Genomic DNA, 22,877 nt, shown 5'->3' with positions numbered 1-22,877 from the left:
GTGTGTAATGATCATAAAACTCAATAATGGCATGTTCAGATAGATTTAGTGTATTTTTTTGCTGTTCATTTGCTTCACTGGTGTCGTAAGTCCCTTAATGTCTTTCACCACCCAATGTACTCTGAAGTACCTTTCCACATTCCCTTCTTAGCAATTATAGTCTTTACACAATTTAAAATAATAAAAAGCAAGTTCCATTTTCCTAATGGCATACTCAATTCCTGTGGTACATACATGAATACAATATCATTTGGAGGCTGGAAAATAAATCCAGGCGGGATGAACTTCCTAAACTGCATTAATAACAGCCAGCAATTGCCAGCTGTCTCAGGGCTGTTGTACAGACATATATGTCACCCAGATTACGCCAAGTCCAGTTCAGTTGGCTACAGGTAATTAGTTATAAAAGCCATTCAGAAGCAAAAGGTACACTGCATTAGCCAAATAAGAAAGCTTTTAAAGCATCTGACTTAGGGATTGCATTGTGGTTGCAACTGATTTAACTAGAGAGGAATCTGGAAATTGATGAATCAAAACAGTACACTGAAACTCAGTGAAAACAGGAACTTGGAAAAAGAGATTTGCAGAAAGAACTCCTAGGTATTCCCTGTGGAGGGCAGACAGCCCTTTACTTGCCTTCAGAGAGACTGTCCTGCATTTCTGAGAAGATAAGCAACTCAAAGACATCATTAGTGTTCTTAAGCAAACCATTGCAAGCAGATCTTTGAGGACCTGCCAGGTCCTCAAATCTCTTCCCACTCTACTACCTATCTTTACTCTTCCTGACTTCCCCCTGCCCTCATCTCTTCATGTGCTCCTGGAGTCACCTGTGCTGCAAGCACCAACAGATGAGGCAGCACATCCCCTCCTATCTCAGACTAGCCAAGGCATCACAAAGATGCAGGAACAGCCACCACAGAAGCCAACCTGCCAAACACAAATGACCAAATGGCAAATAGACTCAGAGCATTAACACTAGCAGAAGAATATTTCCATTATTATCCTTCTTTCCTCCACAAACATGAGGTTGGACTAAGTGATCTCCAGTGGTTCCTTCCAGCCACAACCATTCTGAGATTCTGTGACTAAGAACATACCTGAAGATACTCTGATAGATTTTGGTTACATGCAAATTGTTTGGTGAAATAAGACACAGGTTTTTGTGAATGAAGGTTTTGATTTTCCAGGGGTATCACAACCTATTTCTAAGACTGGCATGAACTTTCTAGGGTGTTTGCCAGGGACCAACCGTGCATGCCAAAATCTTTTCTTTAAAATCCCGATCTATACTGAGATGCTTATGCCTGTACAGAACAAAGTCTTATCAGCATCTCTCCGTTTACAAGCCCCTTCCTTCAGAATGATGAATCCAACAAGAACAAGCCAGAACACAAAGGAATGGTTCCCGATTTCCAGCTCACAGAAGTCTCACTAAAGCCATGGAAAACATCCTTTGCGGAAGTTGCTATAACGTTCTCTATTAGCAGTGCACAGAGTCAAAAGCGATCCTCTCATTTGTCTGCTCTGTAAGAAGAGAGATCTTCAAAGAGTTTTCAACTTCACTTCTGTAACTGCCACTGAAACAATACACATGAACTCTTTAGCAGACACTTTTCCCACCTCTTCATTTGGGATCACAAGCCTTTTGTGTTTCGCCTGCACACAAAAGGCTTGGAAACTCATCTGGCACAAGCAATTTACACCTGGACTTACAACACAGATTATGTGCACTTAGGTTGCAAACAAACATGAAGAACTACCCTCAGTTTTATAAAGTACTACTGGTCACGCTTCTCGTAAAGCAAGGCACAATGATAACATGTTAATAAAAGCCTAAACTTAAGATTCAGGTTTGTTGCAATCTACTATTAACTCTTCACCAGCTCTCAGACATTACACAGGTCTTCAATTTGCTAGAACGCATTTGTCATTTAGACTTCATAAGCATTCAGTTCAGTGCTCTGGTTCTGCACATTATGAACATGTAGGCAGAGATGTTAGATAGCGCAGAATCAGGCCATTATGCTACAAACTATCTCTTTTTTCAGAAGCTATAATATTTACCAGTATCTGGTCCCGGTGAGGATTGAAATTCAATTCATTAATGCTCTAAAGCACACTGAAGTATGTGATGAAAAGCTCTGAACATTAAGAACAATTATCTAAAATATATTTGGGCTTGCATCTCCTTTTTTTAATTTTAAAAATTACACAAAAGCAAGATTTTAATATTAGAAATGAAACATATTTTTCCCTTTTATACATCTATTCCCTAAGTACCATAAAGGGAATCTTAAATAAACTTACTTCATTTGTTCTCCTTGCAGAAAACAGGCTTTCATGCTGTTCACCCTTCTTATACACATTTTCTTGCTGATGTTCTCTTTCTGCATTTAATCTTGAATATTTTGACTTTTCTTCTGAGGCTCCTTTTTTGCCTTCATGTTTCAATCTCATGACATTACCCTCCAAAGTCACTGTTTGTGTAACTGCATCTTTCAATTCCGCTTTCAACAACTCAATATCCTTATTAATCTGTGGCATCGCATCTGGGTAAAGCTTCTCTTCCCCATCAGAAATTGATTTCAATTCCACTTGCTGCTTTAAGAATTTATTGACCTGCTTGAAATGTTTGAGTTCAGCTCTTAGTTGAATAATCATTTGCCTAAGATCTTTTTCATCCTTTTTCTCCATATCTTCACTTGAACATTCTTCCTCAGTTGTGTTCAGATGATCTAAGAGTTCATTTACAATTTTCATTTGTTCTTGTCTGCTATACTCAGAAAAGAGGAAAGAAAAGGCATGAATTTAGGTTTTGATTTAAGCAAACAAGAATACCTTCTAAGGAACTCGTTTGCAGTGTCTTGACATATAGGAAATTCCCAGGAGATTCCATTTTACTCACTAATGAATTACTCACTAACAAAGAGAATCTTGCAAACCTTTTCACAAGATGAGTTATACCATAAATTATCCCATCAATGCCTTTCTCCTATTTATGACCATCTACAACCCTCTCCCCATCGTGAACAGATACTAAACAAAATCAATTGCTTACATAGCACAGCAATGTAAGAAACACAAATGGATTTGCAAAAGAGTTTCCTCTCTAACTACCTTAAAAATAAAATCCCTCCAAAACCACAGGAGAGTCCAGATATTGAGATCTGAAAATCTATCCCTTGATGTATTTCTAACGTACCAGGGAAGATAGGACCTGAGAGAGCAGCTAAAAGCCTGCAAAACCAGCTCATTCCAGACCACCAAACTGCCCCACAGACAGCCCGTGGTCCATGGACAACACTTCATAAAGCAATGCTTTAAGAGAAACTGAAGCCAAATAAGAGCCATTTAAAGCTTAAGCAAACCCTTAAATTCTACTGATGATTTCGTGTGTCCAATAGAGAGCTCTTTGTGCCACTAAACATATAAACCAGCATTTAAAACAACTGCATTTGTATAGCCAGCATTCGAAATGGGAGAAGCTAACCAGGCTTTTTATGTCTTTCTCTGGCATCTAATGTCATTAGTGAGAATTCAGTTCTGCAAAGTACAGGCTCATCACCAGTCAATCTGGTCATTTACACTTGAACATAGAAAAGATTACACACTAGAGTGGTAAAGATGATGGTGCTGGAATCACTCATTAGCAGACTTTTAAGTAAAGTTAACAAATAAAACAACATAACCTATTCATCTTCTAAGAGAGTAGTATCTCCTTATTTGCCCCTCACTAGTGCTTAGACAACTAAGACCATTTATGCCTGCTGGAGAGTTTTAAATAGTAATGTAAAAATATAGAAGTGCTTGACTAAAGTCAAGCACAGTGCATGCTGCACATAGAAAACTGGACGTGACTTTTGCAACTCCACAGGATACTCTGCTACCAGCATTGCTGAGCACAACGTGTATGGAAGGTCATTCCCATTACTCTCCAGGAACTACTATGGGTAGCTGAAAGAACAGCACCAAATGACACTGGCAAAAGTCATATACTGTACACAGTCATTACAGTGCGGAGAGAAGCAGGAAAGGAAAATGAGCATCATCTTCACAAAGGCTCTAACTCTGTTTTCAACCAGATTCAGTGGTGTAAGCATGAAACTGGGGGCAACAAAACTAATCAGGGTGTGTTTTTTCCTATACAGCCTTTTTTTTCTTGGTATTGTCCAGTTCCTATGGAAACAAGCATTTCAGCTGGGAATTGATCAAACCATAGGGTAACACACACTTGAAAAATGGGTTACACAAGAGCTTATACAGATTTAGTTACACAAGTATTTCCTCCTGCATGAAAAGTGACCTAAGTACTTACAACATGGTTCACCTCAGCACAGTCCTACCAGTGGTTACACTGGAATAACCCATTAGTCAACTGCAGGACATGGGTCCAGACTCCCTAAACTGCTGACAGAGAGCAAACCTCTGTCCAAGCAGTTTAGATGAAACAGCAAAGGCCACAAAGTATGCTGTAATGCCCATTCAAAATTAACCCTGTAAAACCATCATTGTAACTCCAATTCCTCCGTCCTCACTTGGGTACACATGTAAGTTTTACAGCAGAAAAGCGTTGTCTCCTCCACCACAATGCCTTTCACTACCACCTATCTGTGGCCTTTCACACTGCTAAAGCCCATCCTGAAAACAATCAGTTCCTACAGCAAAGCTCTCTCTATCAGTAACTTTGGAGAGGTTTTGTTTCCTTGTAATGGGTTTTTCTCAAGGATTTCTACTGATAGTATGTTTCCTAATTACTTAATTGCATGATAGGCTGAAACGGCTCTGAAGGTGCCTTGTCAATCTCTCAGGTAAATTAGACAGTGCCATTATCTAAATTCACTTTAGCAAAATGATTTTATTCTCTTCTCAAATAGAAAGACTGTCAAAAGCAGTGCATATCGCTCATACTTACGTAGATTCCAGTACAGATGTTCTATTTTCTCTTAGCAGAGATGTGAGCAAATCCTCTTCTGTTTCATGTTCACTCATTCCTATTCTGCCCAAGTGTTTGCCAGGTGTATCATGTTCAAACTGAGGCTTATGTGGACTCCTATAATGTCTGTCTCTGCAGAAACTCTCTGAATAGCCTGATGGAGTTATCTGTTAAAAAATTGCCAACACTTTCTTATTACACAGGTATGTAATGTTCTATTAAATTTGGGGCTGTAATCTTTTTGTAATCAGCTTTTGGAATTCCTGAATCTCTTTCTCTACATTAACAAGCGTCCACAGACATTTCACTTACTATTTATTAATAGAAAAACTAATTAACATCTATTTCATATGATTAATTCATAGTGATCAGTTGTTTAGTAAGTAGATTTCCCTGAAGGTCTTTATCTACGAAGTGGTAGGAAACTTCTGACATGTTGCCTGCAGATTGAAGCTAACTTTTTATTAGTTCCCCTTTTAATCATCTGTCTTTATAGCACGATTCTGTATTGGGATCTCCAAATGCAAGCCCTGATGGACAGGACAGGATGAAGCTTGAAGTATTTACAAACTGCCAACTTCTTGTACGCAGCACCGTAGATGTGTCCTAAGAAATTTCTACACGGGATCTCTCCAGTAATTCAACCCCATTTAAATCAATGAAAGTCTGCAATGAGAATTCAGACTGGGCCCATTCGGATACAATTTCAACCAGCAGACATCAGCAGTGTGAGATTAAGATGCTTAAGAGTCAAAAGAACCTTTACAATACACCACTTACCTGTTTATCCACCTCACAAGGAAAATCCAAAGATACTTGAAGGCATACCTAGTAAACAGAGGGACATAGAAATCACACATTTCAAAGAACACAACATCATTATTCTTCATGATTACTAACCAAAATGCCCTGGTTTGTGTCATATTTTAGCATATTACAATTTTTAAACCAGAAAGGTTCAACTTTAATTGCACTCTATGATCTAAGGTCCCTTGCAACCTGAATTATTTTATGATTCCATGATGCTTTCTATTACACTGCATTTAAGTGACAGAATAAGAGGACAGCAGATTCCTGTATGCAGGAAAATGTAGTCATCAAATTACCAAGACATCAAGTATTTCAACCCTGAAGAAGGATCTACAGCATTTTTAACTCAATCATAGCAGCAAGTGAATCTTATACCATTTGTACTATAGGCCTGACTGCAATGCTGGCTGAAGATCAGTGTGCGTGTATGCAAACAAACACGACTTCAAGGGACTTTCTGTCATCCCCATTAAGGAAGATTATGACTCCAACAAGAGAAAACAAGGACCAGAACAAAACCTGTCCTGACTGCAGAAAAAGCTTTCAGAACCTCTTTAGGATAACGATTAGTTGAAAGCAAAAATCAGATACCAAGTATGCTTTGTTTGCAAAAGACTTTGTGTTCTGAGAAAATCAGAACTTCTAAAGGCGTGCAGAGAGAAGAGCACTTTAACATAAGGTACCCAGAGTGGAGTCCTACCTGACTGACCCTCTCAGAAAATTGGCTCTTCTGCATCTTCCTGTCATTGTCACCATCTTCAGTCTGCATCACAGGCTCCCCTGTTGTTTCAAGACACTACACAAAGTATGGAATGATGTGAAAATGTAGCACAACAAAAATACTGTGATATGAAACATGCATAAATAAGTCAGTGACATGTCTGAAAAGAAAAGTAAGAAAAGGCTGCAATACAAAGTAACAAACACTGAATTAGGTTTCTTCAACAAGATCAAAGAAAATTAATATAAACCCAGGAATAACTCATATTAAATAGAGTGAAACTTTGTCTTGTGCATTCCTTCATTTTCAGCTAACCCTTTCTCCTCAGAATTTACAGAGAATATCAAAACCACTTCAGCTCTTCTGGGAAAGGACCTCTGTCTCTTCAGTCATGTTCTCACCCTGCCTATTTTATTTTCCAATTTCCAGAATGTATTTTCATTTGCTACACAATTTATGCTCCAGCATCCAAAACATAGATGCTTTTAAAACAAAGCACATGTAGCTTGCTAGACACTAAAAAGATTTACTGTAACACTTCAAGTTACAATCTGCTGTGTCTTGCCCAAATGTGCCAATCTGTAGCAAATGGTGCCAAATCATCTTTTTCTTCTTATTTTCCACAGAACCCAATCCATGTCCCATCACTAATAATTTCTGAGCAAAGAGGAGGGAGACTCAGCTTTTTTAATAGCAGAATCTAAGTTCCTGCCACCAGCATTACTGGCAGTAAGACCAGAATCCCTTTGGTTTGCTGGATAGAATCACAGAGGGGTTTGGGTTGGAAAGGACCTTAAAGCTCATCCAGTTCCAACCCCCTGCCATGGGCAGGGACATCTTCCACTAGAGCAGGTTGCTCCAAGCCCCTGTGTCCAACCTGGCCTTGAACACTGCCAGGGATGGGGCAGCCACAGCTTCTCTGGGCACCCTGTGCCAGCACCTCAGCACCCTTCTTTCTTCCTTATGTCTGATCTAAACCTCCCCTCTCTTTAGATCTTTGCTGCTAAAGTCTCATTAAATAGCAGAAACATGCAAAAGTGATGGTGAACATCAAGGATGCTATGCCTAATCTGCCTAAACCATAGGTAGGAGACAGCACTGACACAGAGGATTCAAACCTGCATTATTAGTCTTAAAGCACTTGTGGCAATAGTACAGCAACTCTGGGTCTAACAGTTGTATTTTGGTGTGACTTGGGTGAAAGAAAAATTACCTTAAGACAAGGAAAGCAGAATCTTGAGCATAGTTACAGGAAATGGAGTTTATAGGCAGAGAGATTCAGATGATGGACTGGAAGGAAAGAAGCTGGTGCGTAGGGGTCATGGATGTGATATTTATAGCTTCGAGGGATAATACAGCGCAGGGCTGAAACTTATGGCAGGAAAAGAGAAACCTGCTTCCCCTACACCACATGCTGGAAAGTCTCAGCTCACAGCATGTCAGTGCAACCACAGGAAAGCAGGATTCTGCAAAGGGCGTTAGTTTTCCTTCTTAATGACACTGGGAATTGAATGCCTGTGTGGGGTTTGAGTTTTAATTGAGTATGCATAGAATGCATGCATACGTATATATATATAACATATATATATATGAAATAAATGAGAAAAGCCTTTTTATCTTCCTATCTCTCCCAGTATTAGCAACTCTAATGGTTTTAAGGACGAATTTTACAAGGCAGAAACCGGATGGCGCAGCATATTGATACATTTGCCTTTTGCTATTAAAAATCTATATTGAAAACTAACTTCCACCTCGTGATTGAATTATTTTGGTATCTTCACTCAGACTTGGTTTTCTAGGATAGCACGAAGTAAAGACCATCTGAAAAGTGGAGGAAGACACAGGACTGTGGTATATAGCAAGGGCATGTGTATAAAAAGATCTTTTTGCTGTAATCATGGGATGCCAAAGGTGTAGTCATTTTAGTTATTATAAAAAGAAATGTTAAGGTTTAATCTTCCATGTGTAAATTCAGGACAAACCTGCATTTGTGTATTAAAAACACCCTTATTTGCACATATACCTTTATCCACCCGATGCAACTACTTTTTATGACTCAACATTTATTAGTATAGGCTTTTCCCAGGCCAGTATTTGGTTTAATAAGTGATGATCCTTCGAATGAAACTATTACACAGGACCAACGGGTTATAGCACACTGTTACAACAAACGACTGCGATTTGAGCCTGGTCCTGTGGCTGAGAAGCTGGAATGAAACTTTTTGTGCTCTAAGGAATACAACCTCATATTCAACATAATATTAAAAGAAAATAAGTGTCTTAAGGCCAGGAAAAGAAAAAAGCCTACCCAGAATAAGCTGCTGTTTAAAGTATTTCCTTGGAGACTAAAAACCTTGAGAATGTTTTTCCTAAATGAACCACTGATATGCTTGGTTTGCAAAGATCCCTGGAGCCCTGAAGGCTGAAATCACTGAGGCTGCTTCTCTCTGAGAAAGCAGATGTTCAGAGGACAGTACAAAAACAACCTTTTTCTCTCCTCCTTCTCGCTCCCAACATGAACATTAAGCCAAGACACAGAGTACTAGGGGCTGTCAGACCTTAGGGAGATGCCCTGCAGAGGCACCAACCTGCAGATTCATCTGATTTGTGCTCCGAAGCCGGAGAAAAAGCCACAGGAAAAGAAAGATGGGTACATTTTGAGAACTAGAGGATACATCTTCCTGTGTCTGTCCAAATCCTTCTTATAGCACATATGCTAGTGTCAGCTCAGCACTACCTGCCAACAAATTCTAGCCCAAAATACACATGACAAACAGAACTTAGGGGTTTTTTTGACAGTGGTTATTAAGATGCAAAACACACTGCTGTCACAAGCCATAGCCCGAAATCCAGGTTGCCATTTATTGTCAAGACTGATAAAATTATACCTTTTAAACTAAAAAACTTAATTACAGTTCCTTTCACTTTTGAGCTCCACGGCGATATTCATTCTGGCAGGGTTAAAATGGTTAGAATACCCTATTTGACTTTCCTATTTCCTTTACCAGGCTTTTGAGGTTTATTTATATTTTAGAAGCTTCACTCTGTCATTCTACATCTAATTTCATGTAGCCAGCTTCTTAAGGAAGTAGCGCTGCATGTACTTTTCGTGCTGAGACAAACACTGGAGCACACAGTATCTTCTCAGGATAATCTTTATCACACAGGACATGGTATCTTTGGTGTTAACCACGGCATCGGCGAGGGTGCAGCACCCTCTGCAGGGTAAGGAGGCAAACTGCTACAAATGCTAATTATAGGAAGTGCAGATTGCCCACAAGCTTTTCATGCAAAGCTATTACAGGAAGATGTAATTCATTATTTTGATAAAAGCCATGGCATCCCTAAAGGTCAATCTATAATTTAAAACATATTTCAATTAAAGGTAGCACAAGCATGCCTTAAAACTGAACAAGCAAGAGTGTTTCATGACTAAAAGCTAGAAGGTTCACTAGAATCTACCAGAGAGGCTCCTTCACCATTCACACCCAGCAACCCAGCACCCAAAATGCTTCTCAGTGGAAGTATTTTGCCAAGACCTCTTCTTCCCCACAGCTAAAACCCATCTTAGCTTTGGGCAAATGAATGAAACACCCAGCAATGATTATTTCCTTGCACCTCTGAGCAATCTGCCACATGCTGGCCACTTCTCCATATACTTCTACAGTCTATATGAAGGAATAGCCAAGAGTTTGAGTGACTTGAAGCACTCTTCTCTCTTTTTCGGCTACAGTGAACCCTCATTGTTTTGTAGATGCAGAGGAGATATGAACTAAGCTCTTACAGAATTAGACACGGCATGAGAACAAGCAGACTTTCAATAATAACTAAACAGTAACATAAGATAGTGCTTTCTTTGTCAAATTAACTATTTCCTCCCCTTTCTGTTGACAAAACAAATATATCACCCCCCCAATTGATATCTCAATGTGCATGTTGTTTTCTTAAAAACCAAGTGGACATATCACCGAACACTTGCATTGAGCTCATTCTCTGTTGTGCTAACATCTTAAAGTCGTTTACATCATTAATTTCAGAAGCTATTATAAGGCATTAGCAAGACCTGAGGGGTTTACACTCATTCTGCACTGACGTAAATGACTCCACAAGGTGTATCAGATGCAAGAGTCAGATTCACTACTTTAATAGAGAAAACCTACCTCACTGTGGTTTAGTATTTTTAGTGCTTCCGTCCCTTTAGAGTCTGTTGTACAAAGTCCAAGCTGCTTTTTCTTAAGTTCTTGATTAATTGACTGCAGATCCTTAACCATCAAGAGAAGGTCAGCAACCTAAATAACCAAAGGAAGAACAAACAGAACTGGTAGCATCCATACTAGTATGAAAACGAATCCTGACCTATAAATCTCCAGCTAAATGTAAACTGCAGAGTTGGAAAGCCTGAGTTTCTATACCTGTTCATGAGGCAATCTCCCTAAGTATGAAAAACATGGTTATAGATTTGTGAGTTCAAGAAATCTTAACTTGTAAGACTGTAGTTTCCAACCATGTTATTAAGTTGAGGTACCAAGTTTCACAACTCAGCAGCAAGAAGAAACCTGAGGGCACCTCACACCAACAAGCTGATTTGAGAAGAAACATTTTAGTGCAAGGGAAACCAGCATTACAGAGAAATAGTAGCATTCAGAAACAACCTTGTTCTTCTGTCTCAAACACCCTTTATAAACTAGTATACTCCTGAGTAGTTTCACAGGACAACAATGTTCAAAGCTCTTGAACAGACATTACTGACACAGAGTCATGTAGACTCATATCAAGAATTACAGACTGGTTTGGGTTGGAAAGGACCTTAAGATCACCTAGTTCCAACCCTTCTGCAATGGGCAGGGACACCTTCCACTAGACTAGGCTGCTCCAAGCCCTGTCCAACCTGGCCTTGAACACTGCCAAGGAAGAAGGCAATGTCTGCAGAAGAAAGTGGAAGCTCTTTATTAGACCAATTGAAATATTTAGGAAAACAGACCAGCTTTCAAGCATAGAAACCTTTTTCCAAGTAAGAAATGGTTTATAAACCATAAACTCTTTTGCTAATGAGTGTCCCTGAACCTACTGAGGGGAATATGTTCAGAGATAAAAGTGGTACAACCCCAGAATGGGACTGGGACACAATCTGGGGTTCTGTTTATTGAAACCTGTTCAGTGTAAGACAAACTTCTTGCCTCCGGATTACCCACCCCCAGATTTTGAACACCTGCCTACAATTCAGCTGGCCATGAGAAATGTAAAACTTCACTTATGTTCACTCCTAAAGAACCATATGCAAAGTAATTCTTCATCATAAATGGGTGCATGGATCAGAGGTCACTGCACAGGATAAGTAACAAGAACCGGTTTCTGAACTGCGACACTGATTTACTGTCTGACAATGGTCCGCACATTTCATCTCTGTGAATTTCAGATCTCCTCCTGTAGAATGGAGAGAACATTAACTTACCTCAGGGTTATTTTATAACATGCCGTATTTACCAAAAGACTTGCAAATCCTGGGCTGGAGTGTGCTATAGAGAAGTATAAATTATAGACACCACTAACACTTTCATGATTAATAAAGGTGCATGAAACACACGTTGTAGGATTCTTAATGTAAAATCCTTTCTTTGGAGGCACTTCATGATCACTAAAATATGGTACTGAGTCTGAAACTTTAATCCAAGTGTCTATCATAAAACCTTTGCAGCAAGCCAGCTATCTTTCAGCTGATTTCGAAGCTCATGTGGTGGAACAAAGACTAAATAGTTCATAAAAGGTGGATCACAAAGCACAGAGGTGAAAACTTCAAATCCTTTCAGGACTCCCCAGCCGCACCTAAATAAACCTTTTTGAGAGAGATACACAGACTATAAACGAAGCAGAATTTAGCCATTAGAAACAGTAAATAATAAAAGAGATCAATACCTTTTCCTTAAGTTCTTCAAGAGACAGATGGTCTATCTGTGGGCTTAAATGATCTTGCTCTCTTAAACAGATACTCATATAAGATGTTTGATCTCCACAGAAAGAAAGTGTTTCATCTGTCAAAATAACCAAGGACAGGAATTGTTTCAGAAACTCTATTTGCAGAGAAACACAGCATAAAATGCAAAGACAGGACTTTTCAAAGAAGAACCAACTCGTAAAGTCTGTGGGAGGCCAGTTAAAATGTTTCAAACCCCAAAATAAGCTTTCTGTTTAATCGAACAGATTTTGCCCTCATATTTCTTTGTGCCGCTGACATGCAGACAGGCCCTATTTTGTGGGGCTGTATTTTCTGTGGTTATCAGGATGAGTTCTGAATTATAATTTGCATATTTAGCATTACAATTAGGAATAATTTTTAGGGAGGATCAGGAAGGCACGAATAGTTATTCTGGTTTAACTAGCTTTTTATAAACACAAACACAAGGTCCCAAGGGGAAAAGCCAGGTCAGATAAAGTTATTGAATTGAGTTTGCTTAGGGGTCAAAAGATTGCATTCATTGAATTGAACATAGTTACCTATTCATTTCCTCTCTAAGTGCAGGAATGATTTGTTATGTTTCAATAAACACCTGTTCATTTACACTATAGATGACAGCTAATTCTATAAATATATCTCATTAGATGGGGAGAAAGCGTATTTAAATCAGGACAAAGAGGAGATATCCAAATCCTCCTCCCAGCTCTGACACTGATCCCATGGCTGCTGCAAAGACCCAAAGCTTCACCAATGATTCCTAATTTTCAGAGCCTTCATTCCTACCAGCCTCACCCTCAGCATAACTGCTCTTGAGATGCCAGGAGTATCCCCAAGACCCTTTGGCCTACCCTAGTTCATCATCTCTGTGCCGTTGAGGTTGGAAACTGCAACAGCAGAAGCTTACCTTTTGTCACTTATCATAGCTGTCAAGGGAGTGATGCTAAAATTGAAAATCTAAGTTGAAAGAGGTAATTGAACAGGCTCTACTGTTATTTATATACCCCCTCATGAATAAAACAGATACCTCTGTACATTTGCAGTAAACTATATTTAACAACGTCCACTTCAATTATTCTTTTCTATATCTAAGTATATACTAAAAAGGCATCCAAAGAAGTACAATAAAAAAGCCAGAAAATAAGATATATTTAAAAGCTCTGCTATTTACAAGATACAAAGTAAAACCTCTAGCTATTTCTTCTTTCTCTGGAAGCACTTCTGGTAGGAGGAGTTTAGCCATTTCCTGAGACAAGTATTGTGAAATAATTACATTCCATGGCCAGAAAGGGATCCCATGGCCACAGATTCACTTAAAGGCAGGAATCTGAGCCTGCTGCAGAAAACAGTAAATTCTATGGGTGCGAAATTGTAGGCAGCTTGAAATGATCACTGCAGTAGAATTGCCACGGAATTACTAACATTTGCTGCACAGAAAGAGCAAAGCTGTCCCTCTGTATATACCCTGATTGCTCAAAGACATTCTTTTACAAATCCCCCATATCATTTTCAGTAGAGAAAGCTGCACGGAAGTCTTTTCCCACCTTTTTCTACTCTCAAACATTTCTTCTCCATCACAGCAAACTGTAATAAAACCAGTTTTCTTTTGTACAAGATAACCAAGGAAAGGGCTGTGCTGAAGACGTGTACAGACCTTGTCGGGTTTTAATGTCCTTAATCTGATCTTCTAAGATCTTCTGGAGATTCCGATTATCTAAAACAGCTTCTTCTAGTTGTTTTCTCAACATGAAAATGTTGTTCAGTTCCATTTGCAAGCTATTTATACTAAAGAAAGGGAGAAAAAAAAAAAACATCTTTCACATTCAATTGAAAGCATTTTGTTGTGCACCTCAGCGTGTTTTATACATCCAGGCTTCCACACAGAGCCTGTTCCACATTAAGCCATCGCTGGTTTTCATCACCCAGTTACAGCATTTTGATACATAGGCACAAACCAACCCCTACATTGAAAGATGAGACTAAACGTTTACATATATGGCCTTTTCTTGCTGTTTTGAGCTGTGCTGCTTCTATGTCAGCTTCAACAGATACACTCCACCAGCCAACTGCTGGGTAATTCATTTTAAGGAAAATCACAATTAGTAACTTCTGAAAAGCATGCCAAAAAATATCATTATCATATATATCATAAAGCAAAATATCATAATACTGATGGCTCTGTGCATTCCATGATATGGTGACCATGGAAACTTTGTTCCCTTGCTACAGAACTATATTATACAATCTAATGTTCCACTTAAGCAAAAACTGAAAAGATTCTGTTTCATTGAAAACATGACCCAGACACAACTGTTTTACTCCTTCATTTATCCAACAGGCTGTAAAAAAAGACTTTTTAAGGTCTAAATTGTCTCAATTATCTCAATGGGGTGTAAATGCCAAAACTTACAAATTATAATTTGCCAAGGTGAAATAATTCTTTAAGCAGCTTCATCCCAAGGTGGCCACTGAGGCTCTTATTTCAGCATCAGCCACTGTCCCCCAGCCTCAGTGTCAGCACCTGTAGTTGCCCCTTGCTGTATCTTCCCCAACCCTTCAGGAACATCAATTCAGCTCTGATCAGGCCCTAAAAAGACTTAAGTACACTAAAAACTGAAATTGTAATATGAAATAAAGTGGATTTAGTAACAAATTCAGTGTTACTGAACTCATTGTATTATTTACTTTCACATTTACCTCATTCAGAACCTCAGTGAAGATAAATTAAGCTGCTGTCGAATTTCCAATCCACAGCACTAAATGCCAGAGAATCCAGGAATCTTTACAACAAATTTAAATGCCTCTTACAGGAGACTCTACAGGAACATCCAGCACATCATACTTGTGTGAGAACAACAGCATATTGTAGAAACACATTAATTGAAAGGCAGCACGTATGAAAAGCCTCGGTCTGTCTCCTGACATGACTCTTGTCAGTGTTTCCAGCACAAGAAACTACTGCTTTAACCAATCCTCCCTCCTTCAAGAGTATCTTTGGAGAGAGAGCTCTCTTAAATGCTCAGCAAAAAATTAAGAATCAGAACAACCCCACACATTACAAGAAGCTAAGTAAGCACATTTCCTCCTTTTCATGAGCTAAAGGTTTTATAAGAAAAAGCATTTATTTCCCGCTTGAAGAGACACAAAATGTCTTGGTCCTGACATCCAGTAGCTTAGCTTGAAAAATAACCATCCAGGTTGCTTAAAATAAATAACGCCTCAAAGAAGATATGTCAGCAAGAAAACAGATGTTTGCCTAAAATCCGTGGCACTGCTGATGGCAATTACGTAAATGAGGAAGTGGAATTTATCTGCAGGGCTCATCAACTGCCCAGAACTTTGGGGGGGTCAACTCTTCTTTGATGAGATGTATAGCACATCTCAGCCCACAAAACTATGAAGAGGAGACATAAGACAACCTGCCTCCAACTTCCAGCTCTGCTGCTGAATCATTGCACATCCTCTGCAAAACGCTGCTCTGCGCATCCTATAACTCAACAGCAAGAAAACAAAACTAATGATCCTGCTCCTAATTCTACAGAAGTTAACTGCAAAACTCCTATTACCCTAATGGTTATAACTACAGTTATCATTTTCCTCGTTTGAAAGGTATTCTAAGAAAAACTAGTATCAGAGCTATATTATTTTGTTGTCATCACTCTACAGCGTTGACAGTGTTGACACAGAACGCATTTCAATGTCAGGTTCCGCCTTCCCTATGAAATATTAAAAACAACTGGCTTCTTCCTTCATTTGGTGACTGTTCAACAGAAAAGTCACAAAATACATTGCTCTTTTCCCAGAGAGAAGAAATAATGTCCACAATCATAGAATGGTTTGGGTTGGAAAGGACCTTAGGATCGTCCAGTTCCAACCCCCTGCCATGGACAGGGATGCCTCACACTAGACCATGTCACCCAAGGCTCTGTCCAACCCAGCCTTGAACACTGCCAGGGATGGGGCATTCACCACTTCTCTGGGCAACCTGTGCCAGTGTCTCACCACCCTCACAGTAAAGAGCTTCTTCCTTAGATCTAACCTGAACTGAAGTTTGAACCCATAATCTGACTTCTATCACTATTCCTAAGGAAAAAGACTCTAGAACTTGAAACAGCTTCCGAGCTGTGGCCAAGCACAAGATGGCGTTAGTATTAATGTGCTTAATTCAAACATCAGCTCTCATCCACCCTAGTGCTATTCACTTGATGGTTTCCAAACTATAGTGGACTATAAACCAACTGCAAAATACAAACACACATCCCCACAAAGCTGGCAGGTACAAGCCATTGCTTTCAGGCAGGGAGAGCTGGGAGCAGCTCTCTCAAACACTGTCAATACCAAGTTATTTGTAATCGTAAAAGTAGGTGTTTTGTATAAAACATTTAAATTTATCTTACCTAAAGGCTAAGAATTGTCTTTATTTTATCCTAACGTGTCTTCCCTAGCAATAATAGGATACAAAGTAGGCCACAGACTCCTTTCTAAAATGTTCTGTTCTTTGATTTTCAAAGGTTAAAAAACACTTGCTCCTGCCATACTCCTGAATGCCTTACATTGAAGGCACACTATGCAAACTTCAATTACTCTGTTTTGTTTAACTTTCTGGTTAAATAAATCTTACTGGCTCACATTCTCATCAGAATTCTCACAGTGCCACATTTAAGATAAGCATTATCTGTATTTTAGGAGTAAAACATGAGAAATCAGCCAGCACCCAGAAGTTACACTGCAACTTGATTTGTTTCCCCTATATTCCAACACAGATGACTCCTCAAAAATCTAAGCTGTTTGCTTTGGTAGCTCTAAATGGAAACATGGCTCATCTGAGATGTCAATCCAAACACAAACATTTTCAGGAACATTTAAGTAATCTACATAGTAGAACCTCACTTACACAAATATTTCTCTTCTAAGGAGAGTACTTACAGCTCTTTTATGCCTTATGAACAACCGACACATACAAGCTTCTGCCTTTTGCCCTTTGAGTTTAGATTATCCACCAAAATAGAAACAGTACTCACCTATCTGACTCTTTGAAGGTCTTCACTAGCGTAGAATAGATATTTTGTTCTTTTCTTAAAGCAAGGATCAGTTTTTCATATTCAGCTTCTTTATTTTCCTAAATTAGAACAAGAACATAAGTTTACAGTGTCATTTTTAAGTTTGCATGTCTACAACTGTGTGTGCACCTGTGTCCTGAAGAAAAGGTGAAATAAGTACCACTCAAATTTGCTGAACGGGACTGTCCACCTCCAAAGCCTAATCTGAACCTGGAAACTGTGCATGATACTTAAAACCAGCTATTATTAAAGGAGGCAAATACTGTTTCACTATTTACTTACCATGAATCACATATCTAAAAGGTTCAGCATTTTTATCACAGTCATAGAATCCCAGACTGGTTTGGGTTGAATGGACCTTAAAGCTCATCCAGTTCCAACCCCCTGCCATGGGCAGGGACACCTTCCACTAGAGCAGGTTGCTCCAAGCCCCTGTGGCCAACCTGGCCTTGAACACTGCCAGGGATGGGGCAGCCACAGCTTCTCTGGGCACCCTGTGCCAGCGCCTCAGCACCCTCACAGGGAACAATTTCTGCCTAAGAGCTCATCTCAATCTCCCCTCTGTCAGGTTAAAGCCATTCCCCCTTGTCCTGTCCCTGCAGGCCCTTGTCCAAAGCCCCTCTTCCAGGTTTCTTGTAGCCTCTTTAGGCACTGGAGCTGCTCTAGGGTCTCCCCAGAGCCTTCTCTTCTCCAGGCTGAACCAGTCCAGCTCTCTCTGCGGCCTAAAAAGAAACCCCCCAACCCAAGCATCCTCACTTCCAGTTTACTACTCAACAACCCAGGAACAACCTGGCAGGAGGAGAAGGGAGGAAAGGGAAAGCAGACAAACCCAAGCTCCAAGCACACATTTTAGAACATTGTCCTAACAGTCCTCTCTGTGTTCTGGCTAAAACTGGCTTTCTTTGAGGGAAAGGTTCCTGCAAATTCTGTTCCATTTCTGAACAAAAAGGACTGTATCGAGCTGAGAATATAAAGGATGAACGTGTCAGATCCACTCGTTGAGTCAGCTTTCTGCACACTCAGCTGGGCCACTGCAAGCTGCTGCTTTACTTGTGCAAAGAAGAGAAAATTGTTTACCTGCAGTCTTGCTCATAGACAGTATATTATTATTATCTGAATAAATCCAGACACTCATTCTACATTCTCAGTAAGGAACCACTAATTTCCCCAAGATCTTTTCACTCCAAAACAACGACACAATCCCCTTTTCAGCAGGCGACAAAAAACGCAGCTATTTAAAGGAGTTTTTCTTTGTGCTTATTACATAAAATACCTAAGATAACTATCTCAGAAGAGAAAATACTAGGATAGCTATAGCAAATTTCGATGTATTAATGTCAGACACCTATATTCTGCCTGTGTTTGAGAAGAACAGTGGGTCTTGTCGCTTTCTCTTTTGATTGAAAGCTGAAAGGAAGAATAAAAAAACGCCACAGCTCAGGTGGAATCTCAGCTAAGGGAACTCTTGAGAGATACTAAATCATTAGTGAACAGATCATTAACAAGGAAGAAATCTACACCCAGGAGTTTGAAGCAGCTGTTATTACTCCAATTGCAATTCCTAAGGAAGGGATTGCAACCAAAATCCAGCTACAATAAAACCTCGTTAACTCACACTAATGATGCAAAGACTCTGTTAATTTGGGAAAAAAATCAGTATTCTGCAAAGTAAACAAGCACAAAAGCAAGGACAACTGTTGTTTACTTTTCATTATTTACACTCAGATTTCACAATATGCTGGCAAATATGTTAAATAATATTCTGCAAGTGTAATCAGGTTTGGATCAAATGATTCCTACAAGTCAGATCTTACTGCAGAACAAGTACCATCCACCACCTAACACTACAGATTCTGACCTCGCCTTTGTACACATGCATCCTGTTCAGCCACCATCATTCCTAATGGCAGTTGGAATTCTAACAAATGTTTCCAGTGAAATTTATATATGAAATACTGTTCTACATGTGAAGCGAAAAGGCTGCGTGGAGACCTCAGAGCAGCCCTCCAATATTTGAAGGGGGCTACAAGGATGCTGGAGAGGGGCTCTTCATTAGGGATTGTAACAATAGGACAAGGGGTGATGGGTTCAAACTGAAACAGGGGAAGTTCTGGTTGGATCTAAGGAAGAAGTTCTTTACTGTGAGGGCGGTGAGACACTGGCACAGGGTGCCCAGAGAAGTGGTAAATGCTCCATCTCTGGCAGTGTTCAAGGCCAGGTTGGACAGAGCCTTGGGTGACATATTCTAGTGTGAGGCATCCCTGTCCATGGCAGGGGGTTGGAACTGGATGATCTTAAGGTCCTTTCCAGCCCAAACCATTCTGTGATTCTATGATTCATATTAAGTTTATTACCTAGACATGGAGAGGTGGAGCACAGAGCAAGGCCTTCTGCTGACTGAGTGCTGAGGAGTACAGAAGCAAACTGATGGAGGCAAGTGGTCCAGATCCATTTTGATGCATTAATCAAAAAACCACTCGAAAAACCCACATTAAAAAGTACATCTTAGAGCCTGAATGAAGGAGTCTTATCAAGATGTTGGAATCTGAGCCTTTCAAGAACAGTCACTGAACATGAAACACACAGATTGCAATTTAACTAGGAAAAAGTTTGATCACAACGACACTGATCAATGACGTAGAAAGCAACAGGAAGAAATAAATCTTCTGACTTAATTTAGTTGGTTAACAGCCTGTTAAAAGTTCCACTGAACTCTTCCATATGTCTCATACAAGCTCTGCGATTATTACTGAAGACACGACAGAACTATATCCTAATTAAAAGCTCTTTCTGAAGCACTGGCAAAGTAATGTCACTGTGAAGAGTTTACGGTACACAAATTAGATAACGGTTGTCACCAGTTGTTCTGGGTCTGTGACTGTTGTATTATCAAAGCAGTGTCATACACAGAACCATGCTCCGGCTTCCTGCGTTGCTTTTAGAATTCACAGGTTAATTTAGTTCCACATTTGCACCAAAATCTCAGGAAGTGCATCAAATCCTCCCCAATTCTTTTTTTTCCTGCGTAACAACAGACATTAAACAGGAGGTGTTTAATTCCAAATGTCAAAGACTACACACAACTTATTAAACTCTCAATCCAACTAGGTAGATGTTAGGGAAATCAAGAAGTGTTCTTGATTTTTCAGACTCTTTCATGAATAATAAGGATGAGAAGATACAGTCTGAACATAGGGGTTTTTTTTTCCCTGTACATTATTACTGTCATTTCTAAATAAAGCGTAGGAGTGAATTACTCCAATCAACTCCCCAACGGTACACAAAACATAAGGCAGCTCTGTAACTTAAATAGACCGTAATGCTGTGGGAGTTAATGAAACATTAAACCTCTTGACACATGGTGTGAGGGAAAATGTGTTAAAGGAGATAGCTGCAAGACATCCAGGACCATATTGCAGTGAAAGATTTATATTCCCATGAAAGGAGGCAATCTAATACATTAAAGTCTATATTTAAGTCTGAAATACTAATGCTAAGCAGCAGAGGTGTAAAACATAACTTATTTTCATTAAAGGTTTCTCAAATTGTAAGCAATGAAAGTAAAAGGTTTATACCTCCACAATAAATAAGTGATTGGCAAAGTCACAAGAAGATCCAGTTGCCTCAGTGAATATTCTCCTGCTTACAACAACCACCAGGATCATTCCAAAATCCCTGAAGGTTAGAGGATGATGATTGAGAGAAGGCCACCACCTACACCTCATCACAGACACATCCATCCATCCATCCATCCATCCATCCATCCATCCATCCATCCATTCATTCATCCACCCATCAGTACTAGAATGTGGTCATTTCTTCTAGTACTGCAGTCAACTTTCTGTATGGGCTACCATAAATGACACATTTGCTAATAAGATCAAAATTGTTACAGGCCACTGAGTCATATATCTAAAGAGGACAATTAATATAGCAAAACACTTTGTTGGTGACTTTTAGATGTCATCTCAACCACAGAAAATGTCATAAAGCTGTTGGGTCTGAGGAACTTATGGCTCTTCTTGGAGATAGGTAAGGGATGACTAGTGGGCCATCTACAGATCTCCAAATACCACTTCATCAGGCTATCTCCTTTAAGATGAAACGTCTGCTAATATGGAAATGGTGAGACACACCAACCACATCCATTCCCATCACCAGGCCACGCTCAGTGTCATGAGTAAGAAGCATCATGTCTAAAGCGTGTGAAGATATGGATATTGACAACAAAGATTGCTGGTGTCAGCTCTAAGCTAATCGTATCACATCAGAAACTGAACTATCACCCTGTTTCTGTGTTCACATCAGTTTCAAGAGACTGAAAGCAACAACTACAATGCACTGACAGGACATTTGTATGAAAGGAAAAGTCAACCACAACGTGCACACAGCATCAATTTCAACAGCTAAGATGTGTCTGCAGTGCTGCACCAATGCACCAATTCCAATCCTCAAGACACCCTCGAATGAAATGCTCTACCTCCATCAATAACTTCCATGCACTGACAGAAATCCTCCAGCTGCAGCAAACAGCAGCACAACTGTATGCACACAGTATTCCTCAGTTCCCTGACTGCACAGTGTAACTCCTTAAATACAGGAGTAATTCTAACCAAAGGTAATAATGTGCTGATCATATAGGAATTCACAGGTGGCTTGTGTCTGCAGAGACATCAGGTTTGCCTTGCAGTGCACCAGTAACTACATGTCCTGCTCCACTTCAAGCGGTGTATAAGCTCTCCCTCACAGACATAACATGCAGAGGCTACATAACAGCAAATCCAAGAATCTTTCTTACACTTGGAGAAATCAATTCAGAATTAAACCTCCTATCACTGTGGCCCCTTACTGCAGTATCACTGTGTGCAAGATTACACCTGCAACACAACACAACCCAGAAGCACAGCTCAAGGACTGAGCAAGAGCCACTTTTCTCAATTTACCTGCTTTTCTCCGTAATAAAATGAACCACAAAGGTCTAAAAATCTGTGTTAGAAATAGATTTACCGAACAAATGCTCCAACATAAAGAGCTTTGTCAGGAATATTGGTTGAGAGAAGAAGAGCATTAAGCGCTAAACTAACTAGTTTCCAAAATCATATGGAGTCTCTTTGCATTTCTGCATTTGAAATAGATTTCATTCCAAGACTTCATAGATGTCAGAGTCAGCAGTTGCATGACTACCCTAATTATCAGTGCCCTCGCACTCTCTCTTCAGCCCATGACAGTGGCTCAAGAATCCCAACTCCCAAATTAGAAACTGCCGTTTATCTTCCCTGGCCTGGCCAAGGCACCCAGCAGAGCTTTGGATGTTAATTGCTTTAAAATCTATCATTAAAGTCAAATAAAGTGAAAAGATCTGATGAAAAGCGAGAAAGTTCTGCATCTCTCAATTCAGTTTCT

The 22,877-nt window shown here is 39.7% G+C and overlaps 1 protein-coding gene across 8 annotated transcripts in view; it reads right to left on the bottom strand.

Moving 5' to 3' along the window:
* CDK5RAP2 (CDK5 regulatory subunit associated protein 2) overlaps positions 1–22,877 on the bottom strand; it is an 81,218-nt gene that overhangs the window by 31,444 nt on the left and 26,897 nt on the right. For all 8 annotated transcript variants that reach the window (XM_030506876.1, XM_030506879.1, XM_030506877.1 and 5 more), the window contains 8 exons: positions 17,436–17,533; positions 14,069–14,199; positions 12,378–12,493; positions 10,625–10,753; positions 6,444–6,539; positions 5,714–5,761; positions 4,913–5,100; positions 2,308–2,773 (listed from right to left, as the gene is read on the bottom strand). In XM_030506876.1, coding sequence (XP_030362736.1) covers positions 2,308–2,773; positions 4,913–5,100; positions 5,714–5,761; positions 6,444–6,539; positions 10,625–10,753; positions 12,378–12,493; positions 14,069–14,199; positions 17,436–17,533 — 1,272 coding nt within the window. The remainder of the gene's footprint in view (positions 1–2,307; positions 2,774–4,912; positions 5,101–5,713; positions 5,762–6,443; positions 6,540–10,624; positions 10,754–12,377; positions 12,494–14,068; positions 14,200–17,435; positions 17,534–22,877) is intronic.

The sequence above is a fragment of the Strigops habroptila genome, chromosome 15 (assembly GCF_004027225.2).
Source record: "Strigops habroptila isolate Jane chromosome 15, bStrHab1.2.pri, whole genome shotgun sequence".
NCBI classification, from domain to species: domain Eukaryota; kingdom Metazoa; phylum Chordata; class Aves; order Psittaciformes; family Psittacidae; genus Strigops; species Strigops habroptila.
The sequence above is the reverse complement of the archived record's forward strand: the minus strand, read 5'-3'. Positions and strand labels throughout refer to the sequence as shown.